Source organism: Cetorhinus maximus, chromosome 4, assembly GCF_964194155.1.
Source record: "Cetorhinus maximus chromosome 4, sCetMax3.hap1.1, whole genome shotgun sequence".
Classification (NCBI taxonomy): Eukaryota; Metazoa; Chordata; class Chondrichthyes; order Lamniformes; family Cetorhinidae; genus Cetorhinus; species Cetorhinus maximus.
This window is the reverse complement of record NC_135882.1, coordinates 159182217-159205995: the sequence shown is the minus strand read 5'-3', so window position 1 is coordinate 159205995 and position 23779 is coordinate 159182217. Positions and strand designations below refer to the sequence as shown.

At 45.0% G+C, this 23779-nt stretch overlaps 1 protein-coding gene across 1 annotated transcript in view; it reads right to left on the bottom strand.

Annotated features, from left to right (window-relative positions):
• The window catches only part of twsg1a (twisted gastrulation BMP signaling modulator 1a), a 53770-nt gene that overhangs the window by 28843 nt on the left and 1148 nt on the right, over positions 1-23779 (bottom strand). The window contains exons 2-3 of the mRNA XM_078541048.1: positions 20455-20621; positions 4619-4718 (exon numbers count right to left, since the gene is read on the bottom strand). Coding sequence (XP_078397174.1) covers positions 4619-4718; positions 20455-20577 — 223 coding nt within the window. The 5' untranslated portion in view covers positions 20578-20621. The remainder of the gene's footprint in view (positions 1-4618; positions 4719-20454; positions 20622-23779) is intronic.

Here is a 23779-nt window from a genome sequence, read left to right as displayed (position 1 = left end):
GGGATTGTTCTCCTTAAAGCTGAGACGGTTAAGGGGAGATTTGATAGAAAATCAAATCAGGAAGAGTGTTGAATGAATAAAGAAGGAGAAACTGTTTCCAGAGGCAGAAAGTTTGGCAACCTGAGGACACTGATTTAAGGTAATTGGCAAAGGAGCCAGATGTGATACAAAAGACATTTTAAAAAAATGAATAATTGCGATCTGGAATGCACTTCCTGAAAGGGTATTGGGACTAGATTCAATAGTAACTTTCAAAAGAGAATTGGTCAAATTCTTAAAGGGGGAGAATGGACAGGGAAAGAGCAGGGGAGTGGGATGAATTAGATAACTCTACCAAAGAGCCTGCACAAACACAATGGGCCAAAAGGCCTCCTTTTGTGCTGTATCATTCTATGATTCTCCTTAATTTCCAGAAGGCAGACTGATTATAATTGACGCGGCTCTCTAGAGTGTTAAACAATAAAACAGGAACTGTCTGACCCCATATTGCACATGCGGCACCACAGATCCTTGAATTGGCTGTGAGGATAATACCAGTAGTTATGGACAACATGCCATTGTGATTTTTCTTCTTTCCTAGAGAAGGAACCAGCATTATTGCAGCTTAGTGCATTCTAAAAGGCCCGGATCAGATTAGTAACTTGTCATAAACCATTAACTAGACCTCCTCATTTAAGATTCTTCTAGCTCATCCCCAGGGACAGTGTAGTCCGAGCTACCTCACTGATATATTAGATATTGTGGAAATAGTTATGCTGCAATGAATGTGTTATAGGATAAGCTTGCTTGATCGCTATGCCAGCATGTAATCATGCTCCTGACCACTATCCAGTGCCTATGTACACAACAGGTTGGCTGTGATATTCCAAGTGGTTTAATAGCCCACTGACACTCACTGCTAAAGCTCCTATCTAAGGTTAGTATCAGATCCTGCCAACACTAACTAAACCATATTTCAGCAAGGAGTTAATGCCTTTATAAGCAACTAAGACCAGCAAGGCAAGAAGAGAGATTAAATCTGTCATTTCTCCAAAGGCTCACTTAGCAAGTGTGCATCACCCAATATATAACTGAGCTACACAGATCAGAAAACCCCAATTTAATCCTTGGTTTGTGCTGAGCTGATTGAAATTAACCAGGTGGTAACATGATGCTACAGGGAAAGCAGCGTGCCATAGATCCTAATGGATCAGGTCAAAGCTCTGCAACCCTGCTGTCTGGATGGGAGCAGCGAAAGAAAATTCGGCAACTAATATGAGGAAGAGGTTCTATTTAACATCTCCATTCTCAATAATGGCTGATCTCAGCACGTGAGTGCAAAAGACAAGATTAGAACATTCACAAGCAACTTCACCTGGATTTGCCAAGTGCTCAATCCTTCTCAGCCTCCGCTTGAGGTTCCCCTATAGCACAAATGCCAGTTGCCAAGTTTCCTGCATGTTAGGTCAAATGAATTGACTGAGTTCATGGGGCACAGAAAATGCTACAGTTCTCTAGAACTAGCCATGCCCTTAGCTAGTCCATTCCAATACAACTGCAATGTTGGCATCTCCCCGAAAATGTGGAAATTAGCTGAGCATGTCTTGCCCTTAAAAAGCAGGACAAATACAATCTGATAAATTACCACCCCTTTAGCCTACTTGCAATCATTAGAAAAATGATGGATGGAGTTGTCAACAGTGGTATAAAGTGCTGCTTGCTTCCGATGCTTGGTTTGAATTCCATCAGAACCATTTTGCTCTAGACTTCCCTACAGTTTTAGGCCATGGTCACATTCACAGCCACTGAGCTGAATTCCAAATGAGATGAGAGTGACCGTCCTTGATATCAAGGCTACATTTGGTCGAATGTGGCACCAAAGAGCCCTGGTAAAATGGGAGTCAAGGGGGAAATCAAGGGAAAACTCTCCAATAGTTCCAGTCACAAAGGTTAAGCTGATTGCGGTCGTGGAGGGCCATTCATTTTAGCCTCAGGACATCGCAGCAGGAGTTCCTCAGGGCAGTGTCCTAGGCCCAACCATCTACAGCTGCTTCATCAATGACTTCCCCCAAGGTCAGAAGTGGGGATGTTTGCTGGGATTGCAAAATGTTCAGTATCATTTGCAACTCCTCAAGACATTGATGCAAGCCACACCCACACGCAGCAAGACCGGACAACATTCAGGCTTGGGTTGATAAGTGGCAACTGACATTTGTGCCACAAAAGTGCCAGGCAATTATCTTCTCCAACAAGAGAGAGTCTAACTACCAAACCTGGACATTCAAAGGCAATACTTAGGTCATTGTTCACCAGAAAATGAATACCACCAGCCACAGAAAAGCTGTGGCCACTAAATCAGGTCAGAGGCAGGGTTCTCTGTGATGAGCAACTCACCTCCTGACTCCCCAAAGCCTCTCCACAACTTGAAAGGCACAAGTCAGGAGTGTAATGGAATGCTCTGCACTTTCCTGGGTGGGTGCTGCTCCAACTACAATGAACCAGCTAAACACCAGCCATGACAATGCAGTTCACATGATCAGCATCCCATCACTTGTTTAACCAGCCACTGCCTTCATCATTAGTGTACTGTGCTTGCAATGCATACTAGCGACAGGATACACTGCAGTAACTCGCCAAGGCTTCTATGACAGCACCTCTCAAACCCAGAGCCTCCACCACCTAGAAGGGCAAGGGCAGCAGGTGCATGGGGGCACCACCCCAGATTCTCTCCAAGTCCTACAGCATCCAGGCTTAGACATACATCACAGTTCTTTCACTGCCACTGGGTTAAAATCCTAGAACTCCCTACCCAACATTGTGGGAGTATCTTCACTGCACAGATTGCAGCAGTTCAAGGGGGCATTTCACTACCATTTTCAAGGGCAAGAAGGGATGGATACCTTGCATGTGATGTCCATATCCAAGAATTAATTAAAATAAACTGATCTCAGATTGCTGGGCTAGGGAGGAGATGGGAGCCCAAGGCTCTAACTGGTGAGTATTAAGTGGTGACTTTTGCTGGAAAATGCAAGCCTGAATACCAGGCAGAAGCAGGAGGAGTCTCACATGTGACACATCATGGTTGAACAGTTTGCCTAGACTCATACATGAAGAATGGTTAGATAAATCATTGGTGCTGGAGGAGAGAGTACATTTTCAAGAGAGGCAGGGAGTACTTTTAAAAATTACTTTGTAAGGCCAGACATGGTTTGCGTTCCGATTACGATCATGTGGCTTTGTAAACAATTCACTGGCCTCGTTTTAGAATTGAGGTTAACATTTAAGATTCTTCCCATAATGATGCAGGTCCATTAGCAGACGCAGCTACTCCTGAAAAAGTGCCAATGGAGCTCCGAAAAGGCATGTCAAATTAGGGATTAACTAGTCAGCTGGTTACTGGGGTAAGTGCATGATAAGACAAAAACAAATTTATTGAACTAATCAATGCCAACAGGAAATGCTGAGTAAACTGTGGCTTCACAGAGCTTAAATACTTTGGCTGATTACCTCCAAAACAGTAATATGGTCAACAGATTGAAATTCCTTGTAAAAAACAGGAAGGAAAATCTTGTGTCTGGATGGCCCAACATATCAGAAGGATTTAGAACCTTCAAAGACAATTTAATGACTTAAAGAAAAAAAAAGTGAAAATTGAAGATAGTCTCTGCACTGTCCCCATATCTTTTAATTCCCTTAGTAACCAAAAATCTATCGAACTCTGTCTTGAATATACATGTTAATCATATCAAATACTGCAGAATATGATAATCCAAGTAGCTGACATTTGTATACAACTCAAAAGTATTTTGCTTGACCTCTAATCGTGCATTGTTTCCACAAGTAACAGTGATCCTCCCCCAAATACAGAACAAAATGTACAGTGCCTCAGAAGTGTGGATCTGGATATCAACTCAAATTAAAGAGCGGTTTCACATTCATTTAAACATCTATATTTTCAGTAAAATAGTTGTTAAGCTCAGCATTGCTCCTTGGGATGGATGGTGGAATGTGGGTCACTGGGACATGATTGAGGTGTATAAAATTATGAGGGGCATAGATAGGGTAGACAGGAAGGAACTTTTCCCCTTGGTGGAGGGATCAGTAACCAGGGGGCATAGATTTAAGGTAAGGGGCAGGAGGTTTAGAGGGGATGTGAGGAAGAATTCTTTCACCCAGAGGGTGGTGGGAATCTGGAACTCACTGCCTGAAAGAGTGGTAGAGGCAGAAACCCTCATAACATTTAAGAAGTATTTGGATGTGCACTTGCGATACCATGACACACAAGGATATGGGCCTAGTACTGGAAAATGGTATTAGGATAGTTAGGTACTTGTTTGACTGGTGCAGACTGGATGGGCCGAAGGGCCTTTTCCTGTGCTGTAGATCCCTATGACTCTATGTACATCATTCTGGATAAATGGTAACATATTTACTAAGGAAATTTAAGCACACTTGAAATTCAGTGTAAGGAGTGCCAAAATAAATCAAAACAAGCTGCAATTATTCTTAAATCAACATGACCCCGATAAGAGTGCATTGTATGTTTCTTATTCTTGTACAATTTCAGTTCAGCAAGCAGAGCTTCAAATATGAATCTAACAGATTCACAATTACCCACGGGAGGTAAGAGACAACTTACCCACACAGTCGCAGCATTCGTCCCACAGAGTACCCAAGCAAAGCATGCATTCCTTGCAACACGAACAGTTTCCATCTATAGGGCGGCACTGGCACAGTTCCTGCAAAACCAAACATGCACTATTACAACAAGCTGAGTATCACAGAAATGATCAAATTAATTGTCTAAAAGTTTTGGGGGGGGAATCTTCATTCAAACATTCTGCTTCAGAGTAGGAAAAAAGGGAACACGTTGAGGTCATTACAGATTCACTTCTGTCGGCTGAGGGGGTTTTGGCAGATCGACTTGCATCTAGAAATTTACAAATGTTTGGCTATCTGCAAGTGATTAACCAAAATTGGCCTCCGTGCCGATTCAGGCCGCTTCGCTACATGGAGTACCCGAGCAGTAGTCTTAAATGGAACAAGTTAGGTCCACAGCTAAACAAGATAATTGTGCCACCGAACTCTGACTACCTAAATACCTTTCACCTTTTAATTCATTTAAAAGGTGTCTGGATATGCACCTCAAGTGCCGTAACCTGCAGGGCTGCAGACCAAATGCTGGAAAGTAGGCTTGGGTAGGCTGGGTAAGCTCGTTTCTCAGCCTGCTCAGACACAATGGGCCGAGTGGCCTCTTTCTGTGCTATAAACCTTCTATGATTCTATGGAGGTTTTCATCTATAAAGTTAGCTAAATTTGAAACTGCTCTTGACCTTTACAATTTTGAAATATGACAGGAATCAGCTACATCAATATCCAAAGAGGAGACAGTGTCCTTGTGGTAATGTCATTGGACTAGTAATTGGGAGGCCCAGGGTAACGCTCTGGGGACATGGGCTCAAATCCACTATTCAATTAATAATTCTGAAAATAAAACAAAAATCTAGTCTCAGTAATGCTGAGCATGAAACACAGAGATCATTGGCGGAGAAGAAAAGAGTTGACGTTTCGAGTCCTCATGACCCTTCAGCAGAACTGAGTAAAGTTAGGAGAGCGGTGAAATATAAGCTGGTTTAAGGTGGCGGGGGGGGTGGGGGGGAGAGAAGAGAAGTTGTGGGGGGGGGGTGTGGTTGTAGGGACAAGCAATCAGTGATAGGAGCAGATAATCAAAAGATGTCACAGACAAAGGAACAAAAACGTGTTAAAGGTGGTGATATTATCTAAGAGAATGTGCTAATTAAGAATGGATGGCAGGACACTCAAGGTACAGCTCAAATGGGGGTGGGGTGGAAAGACTGACAGGGTATTACAGTTATAGATTTAAAAATAATGGAAATAGGTGGGAAAAGAAAAATCTATATAAATTATTGGAAAAATCAAAAGGGAGGGGGAAGAAACGGAAAGGGGGTGGGGATGGGGGGAGGGAGTTCAAGATTTAAAGTTGTTGAATTCAATATTCAGTCCGGAAGGCTGTAAAGTGCCTAGTTGGAAGATGAGGTGCTGTTCCTCCAGTTTGCGTTGGGCTTCACTGGAACAATGCGGCAAGCCAAGGACAGACATGTGGGCAAGAGAGCAGGGTGGAGTGTTAAAATGGCAAGCGACAGGGAGGTTTGGATCTTTCTTGCGGACAGACCGCAGGTGTTCTGCAAAGCGGTCGCCCAGTTTGCGTTTGGTCTCTCCAATGTAGAGGAGACCGCATTGGGAGCAACGAATGCAGTAGACTAAGTTAGGGGAAATGCAAGTGAAATGCTGCTTCACTTGAAAGGAGTGTTTGGGCCCTTGGACGGTGAGGAGAGAGGAAGTGAAGGGGCAGGTGTTGCATCTTCTGCGTGGGCATGGGGAGGTGCCATAGGTGGGGGTTGAGGAGTAGGGGGTGATGGAGGAGTGGACCAGGGTGTCCCGGAGGGAACGATCCCTACGGAATGCCACCGGGGGGGTGAAGGGAAGATGTGTTTGGTGGTGGCATCATGCTGGAGTTGGCGGAGGATGATCCTTTGAATGCGGAGGCTGGTGGGGTGATAAGTGAGGATAAGGGGGACCCTATCATGTTTCTGGGAGGGAGGAGAAGGCGTGAGGGCTGATGCGCGAGAGATGGGCCGGACATGGTTGAGGGCCCTGTCAACGAAACCTCGGTTAAGGAAGAAGGAGGACATGTCAGAGGAACTGTTTTTGAAGGTAGCGTCATCAGAACAGATGCGACGGAGGCGAAGGAACTGAGAGAATGGGATGGAGTCCTTACAGGAAGCGGGGTGTGAGGAGCTGTAGTCGAGGTAGCTGTGGGAGTCGGTAGGCTTGTAATGGATATTGGTGGATAGTCTATCACCAGAAATTGAGACAGAGAGGTCAAGGAAGGGAAGGGAAGTGTCAGAGATGGACCATGTGAAAATGATGGAGGGGTGGAGATTGGAAGCAAAATTAATAAATTTTTCCAGGTCCTGACGAGAGCATGAAGCAGCACCGAAGTAATCATCGATGTACCGGAGAAAGAGTTGTGGGAGGGGGCCGGAGTAGGACTGGAACAAGGAATGTTTCACATACCCCATAAAGAGACAGGCATAGCTGGGGCCCATGCAGGTACCCATAGCCACACCTTTTATTTGGAGGAAGTGAGAGGAGTTAATTAGCACATTCTCTTAGATAATATCACCACCTTTTACACGTCTTTGTTCCTTTGTCTGTGACATCTTTTGATTATCTGCTCCTCTCACTGCTTGCTTGTCCCTACAACTCCCCCCCTCCAAACTTCTCTCTCTCTCGCCCCCCCCTCAACCTTAAACCAGCTTATATTTCACCCCTCTCCTAACTTTACTCAGTTCTGCTGAAGGGTCATGAGGACTCGAAACGTCAACTCTTTTCTTCTCCGCCGATGCTGCCAGACCTGCTGAGTTTTTCCAGGTAATTCTGTTTTTGTTTTGAGCATGAAACAATTGTCCTAAAAAACCATCTGGTTCACTAATGTTCTTTAGGGAAGGAAATCCGCCGTCCTAATCTGGCCCAGATGTGACTCCAGATCCACAGCAATGTGGTTGGCTCTAATATGGCCTAGCAAGCCACTAAATTCAAGGCCAATGAGGGATGGCAACAAATGCTGGTCATCATTGCCTCAAACACTAGTAATGCAGACTGGGGGAGGCAAAATAAGGGGTTAATAGATGGCTCCACACTCATGCCAATCACGTAGATTGCTGTTCCGGCTGAGGTAGACTTGGGAGCTACTTCTTCATCCTGTCCCTGAGAGTGGAAGGCAAGGACAAACCACCAGAGTCAAAAACTGCTGAGCAAGCAACCTAGGGTGAAGCATCAGCAGACAACGAGCCAAGAGCCTGCCTCTGTGAAGAGCACACATACCACATTAACGAGAATCAATATGAACAGTAACGAGAATCAATGTGACACCTGCAGTAAACATGTAAAATCTGAATGCAAGTTGTGATGAATGTATCATATCCTCCCCTAAAAACAATAAATAATCCCTAAAGGGGCCCATGTGCACAGCCAACAGCAATTCCTCCTTACCCAAGCAGCCTTTCTCCAAGAGTGAAGAATGATTCTGTTGACAGATTATTTCACTGGAGGATTATGAACCAACAACTTTTTCCTCAACCCGCATGCACGCACATGGGTTCAGGAGCCAACTCTGGATAACAACAAACATACCAAAAGGATTACCATGTCCAAAATAAATTTCAAATAATTAGCAAAAGAACTAGGTGGAAAATCAGGAGAATTTTTTTTCACACTGTAGATTATTAAAATCTCAGCCATCAGAAAGAATAGCGTGAAGCAGATTCCATAACATTCAAAAGGGCACTTTCAGGCAGAACATTCAGATTGGGGAGATGACGGCATAGTGGTATTGTCACTGGATTAGTAATCCAGAGACCTTGGGTAATGCTCTGGTGACCTGGGTACAAATCCCGGTGGTGATAGAATTAAAATTTTAATGACGACCATTGTCGATTGTTGTAAAAACCCATCTGGTTCATGAATGCCCTTTAGGGAAGGAAATCTGTCGTCCTTACCTGGTCTGGCTTACATGTGACTCCAGACCCACAGCAATGTGGTTGGCTCTTAAATGCCCTCTGAACAAGGGCAATTAGGGATGGGCAATAAATGCTGGCCTAGCCAGCAACGCCCACGTCCTATGATCCCAAAAAATTATAATGCACTCCGTAAAATTCTTTTCCTCAAGTCACCTCTGTATACACCTTTGCCTCTTCGCCTGTTTACATGGTTCATTGTCTTATTAAAGCAACAAGTCAACATAACATGGAATATACCTTTACCTAACATGTAGGAGGCCACTTACAGAATAAATGAACATCAGGGACTCAGTCCAAGGTTGTAATCTAATCAATGTACTCAGGAGACATTAGAAGCCAAGGGCATAGATCGAGTGGTTTATAAACATAGTTTGAATCTTCCTGCAGTTGTATTGAGAAAATTGCATATCCAACATATACATTTTAAAAATTACGATGAATTTCAGCTTTTTGCAAATATTTTCAAATTACTTTAATAGTCTATACTATCATGAAAACAATTGAAGAATGCAGCAAGTCTAACCTTCCCAAGTGAAATATTTGTGGTTCCTTGTCTTCTAATGGGTAACATTTTCTCAGCATTTTTTTGTTTGATGATAAGCATTGGTGGAATAGATTAATAAATAAGCCACTGCAGAGCAACACAGCTTCAAAGAATTAAATACGCCAGGAAATTAAATAGTACCCCTTCAAACACTTAGTAGCAACAGATGGAATCCAGTTGTGTCATTTAAGAATGTTATTTTAACCATATCACCCCGAGATTAGGCATTTTAAAAAATGTTGACATGTCTGATTATTATGTAGCGCCTCCAGCTGGATGCCAATGTCAGGCAAAAAGAATTATAATGAATGGTCTCCACAGATAAAGAGGTTCATAAGTGAAACTGGTTACTTGGGTGAGGTAGATACAAATATACGAATTAGGAGCAGGAGTAGGCCACTCGGCCCCTCGAGCCTGCTCTGCCATTCAATAAGGTCATGGCTGATCCGATTGTAACCTCCACTCCACATTCCTGCTTACCCCCGATAACCTTTCACCCCCTTGTTTATCAGGAATCTATCTAGCTCTGCCTTAAAAATATTCAAAGACTCTACTTCCCCCAACTTTTGAGGAAGAGAGTTCCAAAGACTCATTACACTCAGAGAAAAACAATTCTTCTCATCTCTGCCTTAAATAAGTGACCCCTTCTTTTTAAACCGTGACCGCATAGTTCTAGATTCTCCCACAAGAGGAAACATCCTCTCCTCATCCACCCTGTCAAGACCCCTCAGGATCTTCAAGGTTTCAATCAAGTCGCCTCTTACTCTTCCAAACTCCAGTGGATACAAGCCTAACCTGCCCAGCCTTTCCTCATAAGACAACCCGCCCATTCACTGGAACATGGCCATCACCTGTAGAATAGTCAATGGGCATGAGTCAAGGGCTGCAGGAGAGGAAGACAATTGGGGCGGAGGAGGAAAAAAAATCCAGATCAGAGTAACTGAAAACAGAACTTTTACAACACACTTGGCATTCGGCACACAGCACTGTTTTTAATTAACCTTTCACTCCCAGGGATTTCAGGATATTCCAAAGTTTCTCACAGCAATGAACTGTGTCAGATTTATGGGGAAGGGTGTTAAGAGATAAAAAGAGAAAAAAACGCTGCATTTCCTGGAGAAAGTGTTGCTGCAGCCCTTAAAAAGATGTGCACTGGTACGTACTGATGCGACAAGCTTGTGCTTTTAATCACCGTGCACCCCCGATAAGAAGCGGTTGCGAGTTCAATCTGGTTTGAGGATTGCAACAGGGTAAATCAACAAAGAAGCTGCTCTGCACAACAATGCCTACAGGGGACGTGAGGAGTAGTTCCGTGCCAGGACATTTATTACTGAAGCCGACAGCCCTGTACAAATGGGTTTAACATAATGTAGTAGAAAACAGCTGAGCATAGCACCAGATAAAAAAAAATTCATTTCATTTTTTTGTGGTAGCTTTTGCTACTCAAGAGCTTTTGCAGTGGGAAACACATCTGCTGTCATGCAACTGATGCGAGTTAACATGAGTGCTTAATTCAATTTTCGTACAATCGCACAGCTTTAGGATGCGTGGGGCCATTTCTCTATTTTGATGGCAAGGAAAACCGGTGGTGCAATGGCCAGCCATCCCAGATCTCACCTGGCTTTGCTTTTCACTGACTTCAATGAGAAAGAAAAACCGGGTGGGGTTCCTAATGGGTGCAATCTGCCATCACCAGTTTTCCGCCTCATCGATGTTCAAGTAACTGTTGCCTCTTTGCTGCTGTCTCACTCATAAATAAACAAAACCTTGCACACTATATTTAAGAATTTAGACAAAACTGAACTAAAATGCTACTGTAAGAAGCTTTAATGCCTTTCTCACACTCTCTCATCATGTCACTGCATTCCGCTGCATTGGCTGAATGTGTTTGTTAAACCTGCTTATGACTTAAATCATATGTTTCAAATTGTATTTCGTTTGCACTTTTCTACATTTATAGTCAAGTCCTAAAGTTCAAGATCTGTTCATTGTAATTCTACTGCAGGTTTTAATGCTTGCCTGCAAAAAGAACATCAGTGTCTGGCTCATTTCAATCTTTGCCTTGAGCACAGCCTACAATTTTCCCCAGTTTGCCTTTGCCCTGAGACCCAAACCTTTTCAGCCAAGAGTGCAGACAAATATTTGACTACCAAACCACTTTCCACATGTAGCCCAGTAAGCGTCCTTTATTTTCTCTTCCCACCAATCTTTAAGGAGATACTCCAGCTTGGTACATCTCTACTTGACATTGATCAGAACAGAAAGTTAGCAGAACATGGCTGAAGCATGTTACAGTTTATAAGATTATTACATTTTGGCGATGTAGCTTAAAATTTAGCATAAATGAACGGGGGTCAAGTGACCTGTTCTGCAGTCTGCCTGGGTGGTTCAATTGTTAGAGATCAAAGAAAAGCTTACATTGTTTTACTGAGAAAAAAGGTGCAAAGTATTTTGCTTGGAGACATAGGAACCTAGAACTTATGAGGAGTAGACTATTCAGCCCTTCCAGCCTGCTCAGCCATTTGGTAAGGTCATGGCTGATGGTCTCAACTCCACTTTCCTGTCTGCCCCCGATAACCCTTGACTCCCTTATCAAAAATCTGTCTAACCCTGCCTTAAATAAATTCAATGACCCAGCCTCCACTTCTTCCTAGGGAACAGAATTCCACTAACTAACAATCCTTTGAGCGAGAAGATTTCTCCTCATCTCGGTCTTAAAAGGGAGACATTTTATTCTTAATTGTGTCCCCTAGTTCGAGTCTCCCAAACAGGAGAAAACATCCTCCTAGTATCCACCCTATCAAGTCCTAAGATCTTATATCTTATATCTTCAGTAAGATCACCTCTCATCCTTCTAAACTCCAATGGGTATAGGCCCAACCTGTTCAACCTTTCTTCATAAGATAAACCCCTTCATCCCAGGGATGAGGCAAGAGAACATCCTCTGAAAGCAATTGTATCCTTTTTCAAAAAAGGAGACCAAAACTATACACAGTATTCCAGATGCAGTCATACCAAAGTCCTGTACAGCTGCAGTAAAACTTCCCAACTTTTATATTCCATTCCCCTTGCAATGAACACCAACCCATCACCTCTGCTCTCTGGGTTCTCCCTCCTAACCTATGTCCCTTCTTCCCGCAATGATAAAAACATTGCAGCATTTCCAGGAGTGTGGCCCTACAGAAGATGTAGAGAAAACCTTGGCCAGAATAGTAGCTCAGAACAATTTTAAGATCAATAGCTTTAAAAGCAAACCTCAGGCAACCTTCTGCATCAACCTAACATCTGAACTAAAGCTCAAGGCATCAAGAAAAAAAACTCACCATTAAAGGAACACACCTGGAAGAACAACAACTCTCTTCTACACCTCCTTTACCAGCCAGGGATATGTGCACAGCCTAATCTCTCCTTTAGCAGAATAAAAGCCTATTTGTGGTCTGCTTCCTTTGAAAAGAGTAGGTGTGGTGCATGGCCCAAAAATGTCCTCTTCTGGATCAATTCTTTGCAGTAGAATGTGTTAGTCGAAAAAAAAAATTATTCCTGATGGGACATGTTTGAAATCTAAAAGTCCTTAAAGCTTTGAAGTCACCTACGAAATTGGCCAAGAGGCACATTTCTCATGTTTCAAGCTTTGATGGAGAGGGAGAGACATCATCTGCAGAACGCTGATGGACTGAGTTCTGTTTAATTCCTGTCCTGACAAATAAGTGCAACAGCCACTTACAAGAGCAACATATTTGGTTACAAAAAGTGACTCAGTTTATCCAGAAAGGCATTCGCATTGAACCTTCTAACTTGTGTGCAATATCAAAGTCATAAATGACATCCAAAGTGACGATGACAAAGGTAAACTTTCACTGCTCGTCTTTCTCAGCCTGTCTGCAGGCCTTTGATACGGTTTACCACACCATCCTCCTCCAAGGGACCTCCACTGTCATCCAGCTGGGGCTGCTCTCATCTAGTTCCATTCTTAATCTGTCCAATTGTAGTCAAAGAATCACCTGCTTCTCTTTCGCCTAAGGATCTTTCTAGTATCATCTAAGGATCTTTCCTTGGCACTCTCCTATTTCTTATCTACATGCTGTTCCTTAGCGACACCATCTGAAACACAGCGTCAATTATCACATGTACGCTGACAACGCCCAGCTCTACCTCACCATTGCTTCTCTTGAATCCTCCACTGTCTCTAAATTATCAGAATGCTTGCCCATTACCCAGTAATGGATGAGCAGAAATCCCCTCAAATTAAATATTTGGAAGGTCAAAGCTATGATCTTTGGTCCCTGCTACAAATTCTGTTTCCTAGCCACCGACTGCATCCTTCTCCCTGGCAACTGTCGGAGGCTGAAGCTGACTGTTCGCCATCTTGGTGTCATATTTCACCCTGAGACGAGCGTCCAACCACACATCCACGTTTTAATTTAATTTTATTCCGGTAACCTCATCTGAATGCGCCCTTGCCTCAGCTCATCTTCTCCTGAAGCCCCCATCCATGAATTTTTTTTAATCCCTCAGCTTGACTGTTTGCATGCACTCCTGGCTGGCCTCCCGGCTTCTACTCCCCATCAAAACCTCTGCTGTGTCCTTACTCACACCAAGTCTCGGTCACCCATCACCTCTGCACTCACTGACCTACATTGGCTCCCGGTTAAGCAACAACTCAAACTTTAAAATTCTCATCCTTGTTTTCAAATCCCTCCATGGCCTTACCCCTCCCAATTTACGTAATTTCCTCCAGCCCTACAACCCTCAGGTATCCGCACTCCTCTAATTCTGACCTCTTGAGCACCTCCAATTTTAATTGCTCCACTATTGGGTGAGTGTGCCTTCAGCTGCCTAGGCCCTAAACTCTGGAATTCCCTCCCTTAAACCTCTCTGCCTCTCTATCTCGTTTTCCTCTTTTTGAGACGCTCCTTAAAACCTACCTCTTTGGCCAAGCTTTTGGACAACTGCCCTAATATCTCCTTTTGACTAGGTATCAAATATTGCTTTATAAAGCTACTGTTAAGTGCCTTGGGTCATTTTATTCTGTTAAAGGCACATTATAAATCTAAGTCATTTTTGTAATATTGATGCATCAATCACACAAACTCGCTTAAAAAGGTTCTGTTGAGAAATGATCGTTAGTAATGATGATTGTAGATGATAGTGATCTTTCCCTCCACCTCCTTCAAACTGACTTTCTATCGTTAGTAATTGGTAATTTAAATTGAAACACAAAAAAAAACACTTTCACTTCTCTAGCCCTATCCTTGTAATAAGCTTCCAAACTTAGAACTGAGCAGCCGTGGTGGGATCATGTCCATCTACCTTCCCCCAAAGCAGGCTCTTCACTTTTCCCAGCTGTGCATTAAGGGAACACATGATGGGGCCACAACATCTGCCTCCATACCTTGAGGGCAGTAGCTGGCACATATACACCAAGAGTGCAACCGTTAACAAATGCACTATCCTATCCTTAATTTACTGCATTGCAGAGTAAGTGATCTGGCCCACAGGGAAACAAGGGGATAATGAATTTGAGTTTATGAATCTGCCATCAGATTAATGCCTCGGACTTTAACAAAATGAAACAAGAGCCGAGATTCCCATGCATTCCAGATTATATAGAATACAAATCAGCTAAATAATTAATGTTGCCTCTGTTTTGCTGAAACAAAATTCTACCTTTGCCTTTGCTGGTATGGACGAGTGAGCTTGGTCAGATAGATACAAGTCTAGGCATTTACTTTCAGCCACCCAGATTATCATTGTTGGCATCTATGTGAGATGATGGATATGCAGCAAATCCATTGGCAATGGGATAGTTCCTTATGATGCACTTCAGCTGATGGCCTAAGAGACAAATACATGAGAGGCAGGTCCTTCCACAAGTTCTACACGAGGTGGTTTTCAGGTGTCGTTGAGGGTTGTTGCTTTTGGTGTTGGCACCTGCTGCTGCCGTAGACACGGACTGTGGCGCATGCCAACCCACAGGTAATGTTGCCATTTCCCTCGGTTGTTGGCTAGTGTCTCCCACTAAAAATCGATGTTTAGAACCTTCATGTCACACTTCCAAGCATCCTTGAAGCAGAGGTACAAAGCCTGTAGCGGAATAATTAAATCGCTAACAGGCATTTCCCACTGTTCTGAATGGAATGAATACTACATTTAAGAACAGAGTAATACTCAAATGAAGTCTATAAATTGGAACAGTAAAAATCTGAATCGGGTCATTCCAATGAGTAATGCAGCGTGGTTATGACAACACTCACCCAGTCCATAATCAGTTTATGGGTACTCTGAACAATCTTGGGGTTTTTGGGGGGGGGGGGGGGGGTGTGAGGAGTTGAAGATTTTCTCCATATAGAGCTGCGATTAACCATTTTCAAAGCACAAAACAAAAAGTGTGCACATGGATGGCACCTTGTGTGAATATTTCAAACTATTTCCTTGGTAGACATTGTTGTTCCCCATTCTCCAGACTGAAAAATAACCAGTTACCATGACCGCAGTTTTTTGTCCTTAGGCCAATTTAACTGACCAGCCTGTAGTTATTAGGATTGTCTTTATACCTTTACTTGAATAAGGGTGTCATAGTTGCCACTCTCAATTCTCTGGCACCTCCCATGCATCTAGAAAATAAGAATACTCTTCTGCTACCCTCAACCCCACGTCCTTCAGCGACCTAGGATGCAAGCCACCTGGGCCAGGTGACTTATCTACCCTAAGCATAGCCAGCCTTTCCAGTATCCCTTCCCTCTCAATTTTCATCCCATCCCCCCCCACCCACAGCTTTTACTATCTCCGCTTTTACTGATATTTTGTCAGATTCCTCCTCTTTAGTAAACACCGAGCATTTGTTAAATATTCCAGCTTTATCCTGTGCCTCTAAGCATATATCACCTCCTAATGTTCCTAATAATCCATCTCTCACTATCTGCTTACTATTTACATGCCGGTTGAAGATTTTTGGGTAAACAAGTGTTTAAGACTGCTGGATGAAGGCAGAAGAAGAATGAGAAGTCTCAGTCAGGAAGGCGAAGAGTCTTTATGGCTGCTCAGTGTTCAAGAATAATCGATACAGTAAGTGATGAAACGCTGCACATCAAATTGCAGAGGTAACCTCTCTCTCACTCTTAGGCTCCGTGTAGTCCAAAGAGGACTCAGTGAGGGAGGCCTCCTCCCAGGCCAGAATCCAGCTGCGGAGATGGAAATCTGGCTTCAGTCTTGATCTGGCAGGCTGTGCAACATTACATGAGCTGCCAGCATTTCATTCAGACTTGCATGTTTATGCCAGAAAACAAGAACTGGTGCAGCTGCACTTCAGTTTTATCTGGTCAATCCACATGTTTGCACAAAACACCAACGATGGCACATCACAAAACGGGAAAGATATGAAAAACAGAGATAGTCGAACCAGGAACTCCATGTCTCATGTGCAGACTTTTTAAACATTGAGCAATCTCCTGCTGAACCAGTCATGTGATTGATACTCAAAGCATTAGTCATGGAACATAGAGACAGACAGCTCTTTAACTGCTTTGTTTAGATAGTATACAAAACAACAGCTGGTTTGGTATATGTGACAGCTGCTACGCAGTCTGATTAGTATTTAAACTACAGATAAGAACACAAAATTGTGGAAATACTCAGATGGCCAGGCAACATCTGTGGAGGGAGAAACAGAGTTAGCGGGCTCAATTTTCCCACTGACATTGGGACCCCGACATTGAAGCCGTACGAGGGTCGTGACCCCACATCACGCCCATCAGCCTCCGCATTCATGTCTAATTAAGGATTGCAGGCAGGATCATCATGCAAGAGGCCCAATGCAAGGGCCCACAGCACTGGACGGCCAGCAGTCCCTCTGGTAAAGGTGGGTGTTGCTGAGGGAGATAGGTGAGTGCAAGGGCGCCAGTGGAGGCCCTCTCAGACGTCTTGCTGAACCTGTTTAAAAAAGACCCAGAAGTGGTAGGGCCAGTGTGCAGGGACACCGTCTGATGCCGAGAAAGTTCTGTAGGCATGGGATAATGGCCCTTGAATGCGCCTTCACTGGAGCGGCTGACAGCCTGCCCCTGGGAGACTCACCCAGGGGAGGGCGAGTGTTGGGAGAGCTGTCCCAACAGAGTATCCCACCAATTTCCGGGACCCCCCCCTTCCCACCATCTTTACAGCACCAGGAAAATTCAGTCCAACATTTCAGGTCGATGACCTTGCCTCGGATGATAAAACATTAATTCTAGTTCTCTCCCTTCAGTCTTGTCTGACCTGCTGAGTATTTGCAGCATTTTCTGCTTTCACCTCATATTTCCAACATTTGCGGTAATTTTTTTAAAAAACAAAATACAAATGCGGACTCATCAGAAATATTTCCCTTTGTTGCCGTGCAAGTTACAATCACAGGAACCAACTATGACACATACTAGTGCTTGATCAAATATGATGTAAAGCTACCGTAAACTAGCTCCAGGCATGGAGGTATGAGAGTGTGTGTGTGTCTATGAATATTAACTCCAGGGACCATTTGAAAATAGTCATTCACACATTTACAGGTATTCCATGTTTTTTAAACTTATATGCTATTATGCAGCAACAGTGCTAGTTGTTCTTAACCCCAAAAATCCCCCACAGACTCACTAGGGTTCAGAGATCTCTGTTGCAACAATCTGTGCCACACACAATACACTAGAGTGCTTATAATTTCACAGGGCAGTTTTAGTTCATTCTGAAGCCAGATGGTGAAGTAGAAAACCAGGTCCCAATCTTTTACTTAGCACTAGATTTATTTACAGAATGCAGCATCACAAATGCCTTCCTCCTCCCTAACCAACACTCAGCATCCCAGGAATCTCCCTTTATACTTTGATCATCGCTCTGGTGATGGTGTCCCAGTTCATTCGGGGAGTCCGAGTTGTTGTGGCAACATGCACTTTTCACAGGCAGGAAAGTAGAGACCACAATCAGATCAGCCATGACCTTATCAAATGGAGGAGCAGGCACGAGTGGCTGAATGGCCCACTCATGCGCCTAATTCATATGTTTACATGAATGTTGTGGTCTGGAGTTATGAATAGTGATGGTAGAGGCTCCAATTTCTTTCCCTCACATGGCTGACCAGGAATAACTCCTGCTCTTACTGCCTACCCACTGGTGTACATTGGAAGGATTTGCCAGGTTGATATTCAATCTGTTTGGCTGCGTTATGAATGCACCTTCCTTGGCCATCAAATCCTGGGTGGGACTTGAACCCTGAGCTTCTGGCTTGGAGGCAAGGACACTGCCCACTACACCACAAGATCTCTTTATATTGTTCACCTCAAATACTCCTTGTGGTAGCGAGTTTCCTCCTGAATCAGGCTTAGGAGCTTCCCACGTCTAGTGATGCAAGAGGCAGGCAACACTTGTGCTTCTGTTCATTTCCATAGCTAGTGTTTCTGGAAACAGGTCACCAGAGGCCACAGTTTGAGGGACACTACTCTGCATCAAGCACGGCTGACCAGGAATCTCTCTCACTCTTACCGCCTTCCATTGGTGTGTGTTGGAAGGATTTGCAGGCTGCCAATCTTTTTTTTTGGCCGTGTTACGATCACACCTTCTTTGGCCATTAGGTCCTGAAGTGGGACCCGAACCTGGAGCTTCAGGCTCAGAAGCAGAGACAATACTCACTGAGCCACAAGACCTCCATGTTAAATCTCTCCTTGTACTCTTTTAAGGAAACAATAAGTTAACAAATTAACTAGTTGACGTGCACAGCACTTAAAGGGGCACCGTAACAAACATCAAAAACAAAGGAAACTTATCAAATTAGATCATTTCCGGGGCTGATGATGCACTTCAGCCCCTGCGGAAGAGAGGCTGACATGAATGACCCCTCAACCACCCGCTACTTGGACCTGTTAATGGTCACCTTGGCCAGGGTCCAGTCTAACAAGGAGACCTTCTACCGTGCCTGCCACCCCTTCCGCACCAGGTGGCCAAAGGTCAGGAGCGTGGGGCTGAAGTGCAACCAAAAGTTGTGGGGCAGCCCCCTAAGGTGGTAAAATAGGGGCTGCAACTTCACATATTCAACGTAAACATGGAACACGGGCTTGTCAAGGCCCCAGAAATTACAGGCGGCCTGGGAGTCGCTGCTAGGCTTCAAAGGTCGTCTTATATGCCGACATCTATGGTAACACCCCTGCTGTTCTTCCAAATAGGGCCAAGGGCTTTGGGATCTTTTACCTCCACCTAAGAGGACAGACTGGGCTGTGGTTTAACGTTTCAGTTGGAAGACAGGACCTTCCAACAGTGCAGCACTCCCTCATTGCTGCACAGGAATGTCAGCCTTGATATTTGGGTTCAAGTCTCTGGAGTGGGATTTGAACCCGAAGCCTTGTGATCCAGAGGCAAGTGTGCTGCCAACTGAGCCACAGCTGACACCCAGCTCAATGTATAAATGTGGCACTTCATGTCATAACGGGATCAAGGTTTTATCGAGGGTCTCTTGCTAAAACAATAATCTTATCATGGGTGGTTTGGGGATCTTACAGGTTGCCTCAACATAGAAGCAGAGAAAGATATTTGGTACAGAAGGAGGCCATTTGGCCCATCATGTCTATGCCAGCTGACAAACAGCAATCAAGCCTCATCCCACTTTCCAACTTCTGGTCTGAAGGGGTATCCTGGAGTATTTGGGGTGCGGAGACGGGGATGAGGAGGGAGAAAACAGCTAGGTTACTCTTTCCTTTTTGCTATCAGCCAGCTCCCTAGAAAGCCTGTATTTTGACTATTAGGTGATGGCATTGTTTGAACACCATCTAACTGAGAACTAACGACAGAGAATGCCTCCTTGAACCAAGTACCGTAGCCTTTACCTTGCTAAGAAAACACTGCTCTAGTACATCTTAAGATGTTCAAAAGTGCTTCACAGCCATTGAAGTACTTCTTGAAGTGTAGTCACTGTTGTAACGTAGGAAATGTGACAGCCAATATGTGCACAGCATGCTCCAACAAACAGAATGTGATAACGACCAGTTCATCTGTTTTAACGATGTTATGTCAGGGGTAAATTTTGGCTGGGATACTGGGGAAGTTCTCTACTGCTCTTCACTGAACTGTGCCATGGGATCCTTTACATCCACTCCTTACTTACTTCGTTTAACATCTTATCCAAAAGGCAGCACATCTGACAATGCAACCCTCCTTCAGTACTGCACTGGACTGTCAGCTGTTGATTGTGCAAGCAGAGGGTCTAAAGTACAACTCAATTGGGATATAAGCTGACGAGGAGTAGACAGTAACAAACTTGTGATCATTTCATCATCCTGCCTGGCTTCACTTTCACACTAATTTATTAGTTCACCTTACCTGGATGAGGCACTTGCTAACATCACTAGCACACAAAGCCTTATTGCACGCGCTGGCACTGGTGATCCAACAAGCAAAGAACACTGCAGCAATGGCGTGTACTGCAACATATCTGGACTTCATCTTTCTCAGACGAGGTGCAAAATGCCTGGGACTGCCAAGCTGCACTGGAAGGGGTGGAAGGAAAGTTCAGTTTTTAAAAAAGTGCAATGAATTAGTTTTTTTTAAAAACCATTACAAATAAATTTTACTCTATTAAACATACAAAAATGAAATAAATACCCCATTGTCTTAGGTTTCACATTCTATATTCAATGTGGCCCCACGTCATGCACACCTAAGTTACTTTAATTTATTGATATTTGAATATATGAATTTTATTGAAATAAGCACAGTTTGTATGAAACCTTGTTCCGTTTCAACAAATCAGCCAATTGAAACTTTTTCAAATGAACAGTATGTGATCCTATTGCCCATCCTCTGCCCCAGAGATGCTATTTGAAATGTGAACAAGGACTTGCAGACTCCAGCTGTACATTCCAACCCACCAGCAACCTGACCCTATTCCCCAGGCATGTTTTTGTTATTCTTTCACGGGATGCTGGAGTCGCTGGCTCGGCCAGCATTTGCTGCCCATCCCTAATTGCCCTTGAGAAAGTGGTGGTAATCTACCTTCTGGAGCCTCTGCAGTCCATGTGGTGCTCACAGTGCTGTTAGGGAGTTCCAGGATTTTGATCCTGTGACAGTGAACAAATGGTAATATAGTTCCAAATCAGGATGGTGGGTGACTTGGAGGGGAACTTGCAGGTGGTGGCGTTCCCATGCATCTGCTGCCCTTGTCCTTCTAGATTGTACAGGTTGCGGGTTTGGAAAGTGCAGACTAAGGAGCCTGGGTGAGTTGCTGCAGTGTATCTTGTAGATGGTACATACTGCTGCCACTGTGCTCTGATGGTAGAGGGAGTGAATGTTTAAAGGTGGTGCATGTGGTGCCGATCAAGTGGGCTGCTTTGTTCTGGATGGTGTCAAGCTTCTTGGGTGTTGTTGGAGCTGCACTCATCCAGGAAAGCAAAGGGTATTCCATCACACTCCTGACTTGCGCTTTGGTGGTCATGCTTTGGGGAGTTAGGAGGTGTGTTACTTGCCTCAGAATTCCCAGCTTCTGACCCGCTCTTGTAACCACAGTATTGATACAGCTGGTCCAGTTCATTTTCTGGTCAATGGATGTTGATACTGGGGGATTCAGTGATGGTAATACCATTGAATGTCCAGGGGAAATGGTGAGATTCTCTTTTGTTGGAAACGTTCATTGTCTGGAACTTGTGTGGTACAAATGTCACTTACCACATATCAGCCCAAGCCTGAATCTTGTCCAAGTCTTGCTACATATTGGCACAGACTGCTTCAACATCTGAGGAGTCGTGAATGGTGCTGAACATTGTACAATCATCAGCGAACTTCTGACCATATGATGGAAGGAAGGTCATTGATGAAGCAGCTGAAGATGGTTCCAACAATCACAACCATCTTCCTTGGTGCTAGGTATGAATCCAATTATTGGAGAGTTTCCCCCCCGCAATTCCTATTGACTTCAAATTTGCCAGGGCTACTTGTTGCCACATGCAGTCAAATGCAGTCAAAGGGCAGCCACTCTCACCTCACCTTTTGAGTTCAGCTCTTCTGTCCAAGTTTGGACCAAGGATGTGAAGAGATCAGGAGCCAAGTAGCCCTGGCAGAAACCCAAGATGTGGTTATTGCTGTCTAAGTGCTACATGATAGCATTGTCAATGCTGCCTTCCAGCACTTTGCTGATGATCGAGAGGAGGCTGATGGGGTTGTAATGGGGCAGCTTGGATTTGTCCTACTTTTTGTGGACAGGACATACCTGGGCAATTTTCCACATAGCCGGGTAGATGCCAGTGTTGTAGCTGTATTGGAACAGTTTGGCTAAGGGCACAGATGATTCTGGAGCACAAGTCTTCAGTACTATTGCTGGAATATTGTCAGGGCCCATAACCTTTGCAGTATCCAGTGACTTCACCATTTCTTTATATCATGTGGAGTGAATCGAATTGGCAAATGCGACGCTGGGGACCTCAGGAAAAGGCCAAAATGGATCATCCACACGGCACTTCTGGCTGAAGGTGGTTGCAAATGCTTTAGCCTTGTCTTTCGCACTGATGTGCTGGGCTCCCCCATCATTGAGGATGGGGATATTTGTGGAGCCTCTTCCTCCACTTAGTCGTTTAATTGTCCACCGCCATTCACGACCAGATGTAGCAGGATTGCAGAGCTTTGATCCGATCCTTGGATATGGGATCGCTTAATTCTGTCCATCACATACTGCACGCAACTAGTCCTGTGTCATAGCTTCACCAGGTGGACACCTCATTTTTAGGTACGCCTGCTGTTGTTCCTGGCATGCCCTCCTGCACCCTTCACCGAACCGGGGTTGATCCACCAGCTTGACGGTAATGGTAGAGTGGGGGGACTTGCCGGGCCATAAGGGTCACACATTGTAACTGAATACAATTCCGCTGTTGATGGCCCACAGCGCCTCACGGATGCCCAGTTTTTCGTACACGATATACTCGGGAGGGGGGGGGAGGCGGTGCCAGGGACAGAATGGGGTCACCGGGGGGACAGGCACTGACTGGGGCAGGATTTGAGGGGGTGGTGGGGGGAGGTGCAATGGTTGGTGGGGTGAGACATAAAGCAAGTTAAAGTGGGGTTGGGGGGTAGGGGTGGTTGTGGGGTGGGTGGGGGGGTGGCTGTGGGGTGGGTGGGGGGTTGGAGGGGGGTAGGGGTGGTTGTGGGGTGGGTGGGGGGTTGGAGGGGGGTAGGGGTGGTTGTGGGGTTGGAGGGGGGTAGGGGTGGTTGTGGGGTGGGTGGGGGGTTGGAGGGGGGTAGGGGTGGTTGTGGGGTTGGAGGGGGGTAGGGGTGGTTGTGGGGTTGGAGGGGGGTAGGGGTGGTTGTGGGGTTGGAGGGGGGTAGGGGTGGTTGTGGGGTTGGAGGGGGGTAGGGGTGGTTGTGGGGTTGGAGGGGGGTAGGGGTGGTTGTGGGGTTGGAGGGGGGTAGGGGTGGTTGTGGGGTTGGAGGGGGGTAGGGGTGGTTGTGGGGTTGGAGGGGGGTAGGGGTGGTTGTGGGGTTGGAGGGGGGTAGGGGTGGTTGTGGGGTTGGAGGGGGGTAGGGGTGGTTGTGGGGTTGGAGGGGGGTAGGGGTGGGTGGGGGGTTGGAGGGGGGTAGGGGTGGGTGGGGGGTTGGAGGGGGGTAGGGGTGGGTGGGGGGGTTGGAGGGGGGTAGGGGTGGTTGTGGGGTTGGAGGGGGG